The 9,020-nt window shown below is 36.3% G+C and overlaps 1 protein-coding gene across 8 annotated transcripts in view; it reads left to right on the top strand.

Annotated features, from left to right (window-relative positions):
• MBNL3 (muscleblind like splicing regulator 3) overlaps window positions 1–8,323 on the top strand; it is a 124,708-nt gene extending 116,385 nt beyond the window's left edge. For 6 of the 8 annotated variants that reach the window (XR_009518055.1, XM_060003027.1, XM_060003028.1 and 3 more), the window contains one exon: window positions 1,538–1,671. Coding sequence is in view for 2 of the 8 variants with exons in the window: in XM_060003029.1 (XP_059859012.1) it covers window positions 1,538–1,671 (134 nt within the window). In the remaining 6 variants the exon portion in view is untranslated. Of the gene's footprint in view, window positions 1–1,537 lie in introns of all 8 variants that reach the window. The other 2 variants (XM_060003029.1, XM_060003030.1) reach the window with 2 other exon arrangements.
• The last annotated feature ends 697 nt before the right edge of the window (window positions 8,324–9,020 follow it).

Consider the following 9,020-nt stretch of genomic DNA (forward strand, 5'->3'; position numbering starts at 1 on the left):
TTCCCAAATGTTTTCCCATTATTAAAGGGGTATGATTGGTTAGCCAAAGGCACAGATCGATTTTGAATTTTAATCTTTTAACATTTTTCTAGCTTTGTTTTATTTTAATTGAAATAAAGCAAAGTAATTTTGTCACAATTTGATTAAGATGGTTATCTTAAAGACAGTAGGCAGTATGCTTTTTCTAAAGACGTTATGGAAAATAGCGCTTTCACATTCTGCCACTTTGTGTTGCTTCCCATGTAAGTCTAGCAGAATTGCTCCAGCTGTTTTCAATTTTGAGTGACATAATTTAATAATTTAATCATTATTTTCACTCACATCATGGCACCTTTTTTTTGGTAATTTTTGTTGTTGTTTTCGGCTTTTTCCCCCTTCACTTTTGATTTCCTTTGCCTGGTCCAGAGCCTGTAATGGCAACACACTTAATTTGAGCAATTGTTCACTTGGAACATGTGACTTTTAAAGTCACTCAAGACGCTGAGGCATCTTAATTAATAATTATAGGGAGTTATTAAACAAATACACTGATTCTGAGTTGCATCCATTAGTCATTGAAAGCTTGAAGTTCTCACACCTGGAGTGTTTCACTTGGTTGAAGAAGGCAACAGTTCTGTTCTCTTGATGGACTAGTTCCCCAGAACCTGGCTAGCATTTCTTTCCTGCTGAGGACACACAGGCCCAGAAGACTAACTGTCCTGGACAGAGCATATAGATAGCTGTACATTAGATAACAGGTCCCTTCAATCATAAGGAGCGTTTTAAAAAAGACATCTTTGAGTACACGGAATAACTGAAGTAGCTGTATATTGTAGTAGTTTTCAGGGGTATCATTTTGGATAGTGGCAAGTTGGGAATAGCAACAAACAGGAGAATAATAGGCTTTGTAAACACTTCCCTGATTCTCATGGGCTGCTTCACATCAAGGTAAACAAAGGTGGTCAGATATATTTAACTTTCCAACAGAACATGTTTGGGAATAGTGATTCTTTTTTACTTGATTCCATTAGAAAATTTAGAGGTATTTGGCACATCATAATCATTGCAATATGTAACAGATGTTGAAAATTTCTCCAGAGTGCAAAAATGTAATTTTGTAAAATACTGTATACCGAGAATTCACACTTAGGCTATTCCTGCACTGCTCCAAAACATACAGATAAAAAGTTTAAAGTTTGTTTAATATTTGCATATTTCAAAATGGAATCCAGTATGTTTTGTCAATATATGCTTGTTGGAGGAAGTGGATGGATGGGTGGATGTTCATGGTGTAGACAGTGCCTTAAACAACCGAGTGTATCTCTGTTGACTTAGGGCAACTGTCCACACTGTCACTCAGCGAGAACCATAGACTATCAGACTGTCATGCTATGTGACTCCTTAGTGAGCATTTCCAACAGCTCGATTTTCGTAGATTCAGAGTGGGGAATATCTTGGCATATGGTTCACACACAGAACTGGAACAAGAACCAAGTATCCTGACCCCTACTTCAATAACCCTCCAATATTTCTCACTCTTTTTTTTCTTCCATTTCAGTTGAAATTCTGAACAACAGAGTTATGGAGTATCAGAATCTCTCCGTGAGAACCTCCACATGGCCTTTCTATGTATATTCACGTATGTCCTCTTCTACCAACACAGCAATAAGCATGGTGCAGTCAATATATTAAACAAAACAAACATACCAACCAACAAATTCGAATAAAAAACAAAGCATCAAACAATCAATGGAGATGTTAAAACACCAACAGAAAACTAACAACTACCATCTGTCTATCTTATTTGAATTATTAGGTAGAACAGCATAACATTTTGTAATTTATCACACTATTCTTTGTGATTTTCCAATAACCATTATGCTGAGTGAATCTCTACAGTGGACTGCTGGCTTATTGTGCATTCTTGGTGGATAAATGTTCGGTCTGTTTGGAAGTGTTACCTTACCATTTTGTTTACACAGTAGTCTGTTGGTTTGATTCAGGATGTAACAAATATATCCAATACCATTTTCCCCATTACTGTATTGCATTGTATTGTATTGTGGTGTGTTGTGTTAGGTTTTTACATACTATAGTGTTTTGCTGTAATGTGTGGTGTTTGATTTTAACTAAAATGCTATTAATGGGAAACAGAAACACATGTGCTTGAAAAACATGATAGGTTAATGTTGATATGCTCTCCCTCTCTCTTTAGAATATTTCTGTAGGTTTCTTGAGGCAGACGTTTAAAAGGCCTCACTTTTGAGTGTGTCCAAAACCTGTTCATAAACATGCATGTGTATAATTTGTACCTGTAGATCTGACCTTGCATAGTACAATCACATTACTGGATTTTTTTTGTGAGAGAGAAATAATTACCTGAAAATAACAGGGAACTTCTTAAAACATTAACCCGAATTTCACTCCTTAAGTAGATTGAAAAACTAGAATTTACCTTTAAGTGAATTTCTCAGCGTATATACTAAAAATTATGTAAAGTGCCCATTACATTTTTTGTGGCTCAAGGATCCTGTCTTCTAGGTTGAGTGTCTAAAACGGAGCCATTTGTCATTTTCAGCTGAAAAATTGGTTCTTGGAAGCTTAAAGGTATTCTAATGACAGGTTATAAATTAAGCAGAGAGAGGGGGGCTTGGAGCTAGTTTTTACATATTGGAGGAAAGTGTGTAAAAACCATTGCAATGTAACCTTTGATACAAGTGCCACTTTCTGAATGCAAATGGCTCACGCTCTTTAGACTACTCTTTGAATAATAAGTAAGATGCAGTCTGGAAAAGTCAGTCAGGGTGAAGGAGAATTGGTTCCAAGTGAGGCCTTTCCTCCCCAAATGGACAGTCTCTTCTGTTCATCACAGCTGGAATCTGAGTATAGATTTGGAGAAATGGCGGGACTGGGGAGGGAGGGAGGGAGCCATTTGAAATTACTCTTCGATTTATTTAAAAGTTCTAAGAAGGATGTCCACAGTTGTCTTTAGCCTCAGTTCAGCTGAGTTTCCAGTTTTGTTAAACATTTCAGTGAAGGAGCAAGCGCCTGTGATATGTTAAGTGTTGCCCTTCCCAAACTTTATTAACAGCAGAATCTCTCATATCATAACCAAGCCTCTTTTTTTGTTTGTTTGGATTTCTTTGTTTTTATATGTTTTGAAAATCATAATAGAGACGAATAGAGAGGTTTGTAACACCCTTTGGATGAGACAGAGTGGCTACACTCCACAGAGCTGACCTGAATTCACATTACTAATACTTTTGAAATAATTGTATAACCAAGTAAAATAGCAATTAATTCCCATGGTATGTCACATACTTCTTCCACCCTACTCAGTAATTAAAGTTACTATTATTAATCAGTGGTAGAACCATATGATAGTTTGCATTGATTTAGATAGATTTAATATTTTCTACTAAATATGTGTTCTCTCACTGGAAAGTATAAAATCATCAAATTTGATGTTTATACCAAGTTTATTTTTCTCCTTCATGAAAATGACAAGCTAAAGGGAAAATCTGATTTAGGATACCTTAAGCCGGCTAGTAGTGTTTGAATCACAGAACAGTGGAACTGGCAGAACCTTTTCACAGCCACGGCATGTGATTCGCCTAGGGCTGCCTAACTACTTGGTAGCAGCTGGACCCAGAAATATCTCCTGACTCCTGGTTGTTCGCCTTTTTCACATTGTTTGTGCTTCAGAACATTTGAGACTCCATCCCAAAGCAGATCATTTTGGCTCAGAATACAAAAGAGCAAAATTAACTCCTCAGTAGCTGATATCCTGTTGATCTTAATTATCAATCCAAATCATGATCATCAGGGATTTCTAAATGGTCTTGCTTGTACTGAGCCATTGTCATCTGCTAACAGTATTGTCTGGAGTTAGAGAGCAAGAGGTGTCTTGACTTTTACCTTTTGGTCCTTTGAACTACTTAATTTCTGTTTCCCAAAATCTTGACATTGCTAGAGAAGAAAGTAGAATATGCCTTTGTGAAATTACTTGTGTTTGGAACTGAGTTTTGTAAAACCTGTGCTGGTGCCTCTCAGGAAGGGCAGATTTGATCACATGAATCCAGGAGGGATGCCCCTGAGCTACTCTAGATGTATTCCTTAAAAGAGACAGAGACATTTTCAGTGTGAAATGAACTTTTTTGTCATTTCACATTTTGATACAGCATACTGTCTCACTTAACTTTTTAAACTTCTGACAAAGATGTACATGGACAATAAACCTAGAGTACAGCTGTTTGCATGTTGCCTTAAGCACTGGAAGACATGAATAATGATGTATTTTTTAGTAAGAGGTTCAGTGAGAGATATTCAGGGTAGTGGTATTTTTGGTGCAACAATTTTTGATATTGTTGGCATTTTAAAAGTTGCTTTGTGAGTGAATTTAAAGAAAGAAAACTCAAAGCACTAAGGTTTTGATCAGAGGTGAAAGAATTTTGACAAAAATGCAATTTTAAGATAGCACTCTTTAACTAGTTGTGCAATGACTTATTCAAGTGATCTTTATTCAAGAAAAGAAAAGAAGTCATTAGACTATAAATTTCTGGTGAAAAAGACAAGTCACAAAACTAATCAGTGACTCTAAACAACAATTTACTGGATGGACTGTATATATAAAATTCTAATCACTTGTGATTCTTAGTTAACATTTTATAAGCTTTTTAATTTACAAGGGCCTCTTTTTATTTATCCAAAATTATTGTTTTTGTCCATTCCTCTCAGCCTTTTGCAAAAATACGCAAGCGTGCTGAAACTTGGATAAAACAGGTCATGTATACAGAGAAAATAATCTAAAGGTTTTCTTTTAAGAGGGTTTTAGTAGTGTCAGATTTTTTAAAGCACTATGTGACCACAACATAAGTATATTCTAAAGAGGATTAAGAAACTTAAATTAAATGGATTCATAAAATCCGTGCAGTATTTGCTTTTGCAATTGGAGCATGATTCCTCAACTAGCTGTCGCATTTCATTGCATTTGTCTAAATTAGAGTCTTTAATTTGTAGTTAATCATGATACGAAAAGCTATCCTCTCCCTATTCCATCAGTCTTTGCCATCCATTTCTGAACACGCTAAAGCACTTTGATCTTGCCATAAGTGTTGTCCTACACCACTAGGCTGTGTTCACTAATGGGCAGCCTCAGCTCACCAGCTCTCCAATGGGGGCAAAGCAAGTACCTCCTCCTTACCATCAGCAGGAACCAAATAAAATTAATCTTTACAACATGAATCTCTTTTTCATGGCATGACCAGTAAGCACAGTGATGCCTGATTAAGGACAGCATTGACATCAAATTTTATTAAATAGTACGTAGGGAAGGCCTGTGTGCTACTTGGAATGTTATTTGGTCCTTCCTCCACTCCTTTGGAGAGTACATGAGGATGCTCTTAGGTAAAATGCAGCCACACGTTTTCAAGTTATTTCAGTCTGTAGGGTAGGCTGTGATGCACAGAACGAATTGAAACTGGAATCTTCTTTCTTTGATCTCTTCTACATTTCACACACTTTGAAATAGAAATAGGGAAATATGATTGAGGGAAATATGATTTCCCAATTCTGTTGAATAGATTTAGGAAGATAGTGGCCTCATTTTTAATTTTACCAGTGCCTGTCAAAGGCAATAGAATAAACACTATGTAAAAGAGTATGACAAGTTTTTTTGCAAGTTTAGTTGACAGCCTAATCAAACTGTAAATATAACGACAAATAGCACCAACTCACTAACTGGTGCCACGTTTTCATTTTTCTTGTTACTTTTTAAAGTTTTTATTTTATTCCCTTTTCATATCTTTAAGTATCATTAGTATGAATTTAATTTTGAAGGAGAGTTAGAGAAGCTTTAAGATTTTACTACAGGCATCCAACCCGCCTAGATAGGTCCTCGACTGACACTGAAAAACAACAAGGTATAGAGTATAGTTCATAACTATTCCTTACAGTTCACAGTTTAAGAACAAACTTAACTTTATATACAAATAATAATTTTTAACTAATTGTATTTAGTTGTTGCTTTAGCAACAAACCTACAACATGGCTACCTTTAGACATTTTTTTGTGCGTGAAAATTTTACTTGTAAACTCTGTGGTTTTTGACAGTGTGAGCATGTAGCAGACACAGCTCAAAGCTCAGAAATAGAGACGGTGGATTTTTCTTTTTAATCCAAATTCCCATGTGAAAACTGAATTTGTGTCCTTGTGTGACTTTTTTGAGCAAAAAGTTTACAACATCTGGATTCTAGAATCAGGCTTTAGAGCTGATAGAATTTGTTGTGTGGATAGGGTTATTCCACAGTATTTAGACTCCAAAACACAATCGTATTTATAATATGCCCCGATCTCTTTCCATAACCTTACTTATTCAGAATCATTCTATTCAAGTGGCATAGCTGTAGCTACAAAAATTCTCTTTTACAAATCTATCCAAATGAGGGTTAAAGAATGACAAAAGCACAGATGAAATTAATTCATCTTTGTGAAACCATCCATACAGATACTGTGGAATGACCCCATAACAGTGTTGAAGAGACATATGCTGCAGTTAACTGATGGTCTCAGTTAGGGTGCGAACGTGTGAGACACACCTTTTTTGCACTTATGTACATAGTCCATGAGAGCGATCCTTGGAGCTTTTTTTTTTTTTGATATAAGAAGTCTGTGATAATAGTGGAAAAGTTACTAAGAGAGAGTTATTTCTAAGGCTTTGAGAAGAAGGGTTTGTTTTTTTTTTGCTACAAGACTTAACTAAAACATGATGTTGCTTTGCTGTTGTGGAGGCTTTCTAGTTTGCTAGGGCTCGTCATAAGACAAGACTGGTTACAGGTTAACAGGTCAACTTGAGCTAATGGCACTAAACAAAAGTTAAGGTACTTCAGCTTTTAGCAAGATTGCTAGCAGAGATCGTTTGTTTTTAAATTAATCCTCACTGTAAACACACACACACACACACACACACACACACAGGCAGCAGGTTTCTGGCTGAGGTCTTTTTTCAATGGTTGCAAGGAGTTGTAAATTGCAAGATGGATATTCCCATTCTGATCTACGTAGATTTCATCTTTCACAGAAAATGGTCGATTGAGATATATCGGTTACATCGATTAATATGTATTTAAGTGACAAATTGCTAACATTTGCCACTATTTCCCCTTCAAGATCCAGAAGCCGAAACCAAATTGGCAACTACTGAAAGATGTAATTGAACAGTTAAGTATGGCCAGCACAGAGCATTTCATTCCCTTCAGCAAAGGAAAAAATGCTTCTGGCACAATTTTAGAAATGGCTGTTTTCTGACTTACCTTTACCAGATGAGACAGCGCTTCACTGTGCCACTTCAGCCTTCTGCTCTTTTAACGAAACAGAAGAGAACTAGCCGAAATCTTGTGTACATCAGAGCTGTAAAAGAATGTTTCAATCAGATCACCTCTGCCCATTTCAGCTCCCACATCACCTACAGATCACCATTTATCTTTTTGTTGCCTCCAGGCGATGAGGCCTAGAAAAGGTCGAGGTTAGAAAGGTTTAAGGATAGATCACCATGAGGGCTTTGAGTCCTTCCCATCTTGAGGCCTGTTGTCCTTGCCCTGGAGAAGGAGCCCATCTTGGGATTGAGGGAGTTGTTATTACTATTGCTACCCATTTTGATAGTTCTCACTTACAGAGACAGGAAAATAAGCCAAAGCCAGAAAGCAATCCAAGCCTTACAGTTGTCCAATAGCTCAGGGCCAGTTGGTTAGAAATGTCCTTTTTTTCCCCCCCTTGAGCCCATAACCACATAGAGTCAGCCATACAGCTAACAGCCTGACCATCTGACCAGTATTTCCATTGATAGAAAATGTAAGCATTCACTCCTTCTGTAGTTAGGAACTCCAACTTTAACCTTATCACCAACATATTTCCCCAACTTAACCCATGTTCTTGTGTTGACATTTCCTTGTGAAACTATAAGCCACACGAATATATTTTCATAAGGTCAATAGAAATATAGTAAGATTTTAAGTCAGGCAGAATCACCTATAAAATAGTAAGAATGAACCTAGAAGCATCACAAAAGATAACCAGTTAATTGATGGCATGTGGTACATACTGACAGCCACTATGTCACACTCTTTGGAGCTTAAACACAGTGCTGTCTTTTAAGTAAGTAAAATTAGAGAATGAAAGGACCTCTATTGTTAAGCCCAGGAAAGGATTTAGTTTGACTAATTCAGTTTCCAGCCCCTCCACTTGTTCTTTCCTGAAAGAGAACCACCCATCAATACTCCAGAGCAGGGTTATTCCAGAGGAATTTTATCTTTAAATAGAACCCATCCTCAATTATAGCATATCACTGTGAAATAAGTCACAGGTATATCATTATTACTTTAATTTTTAAAAAAACCCCTGTAACAAGACCTAAAAGTAACCCAACTTTAAGCAGTGCTCTTTTCTCCCCAAACACACAACCTACAACATTGATCTGTCACAGAACTGCATGATTCCAAAGCTTTATTCCGGTATACAGATGCTGTTTGTTAATGATGGAAACCAAATTATTTTCTTGCTGTGTCTTTTGTGTCTAGCAGTTGAGAGAATTACATGACCATTATATCATTGGACTCTGGGATTGCCCGTTTCAAAATAAGTTTCCTTTTATTATTGTTGTTGCTTTAATCATTAGAAAATGAACAATTTGTGACATGCCCCCAAATTACAATAATTTAAATAAGTTTTCTTTAAAAGATGCTCCAAATATACTCTTTTAAAGGGCTAATTTTATGCATTTGTATAACAACAATCCAGTATAATGTAGAAAATGGAAGCACATATTTTGGGCAGAAAAATGCCAATTTAAAAATACTTATCAATAAGAAAATTATTAGCCCTGTGCAACACTTATAGATTTAAATAATGATCACTGTATTTAATAAATGTAAACTGTTCCCATAATGTTTTGCCTCCAAAATGCAATAGCTCATTCCCTCAACTGCTATCAGTAGGGCAGATGCTTTGATTTTGGGGTGTTTTTTTTCCAAGTTATAGCGCTGTAC

The sequence above is a fragment of the Delphinus delphis genome, chromosome X (assembly GCF_949987515.2).
Source record: "Delphinus delphis chromosome X, mDelDel1.2, whole genome shotgun sequence".
In the NCBI taxonomy this organism is placed as follows: Eukaryota; Metazoa; Chordata; class Mammalia; order Artiodactyla; family Delphinidae; genus Delphinus; species Delphinus delphis.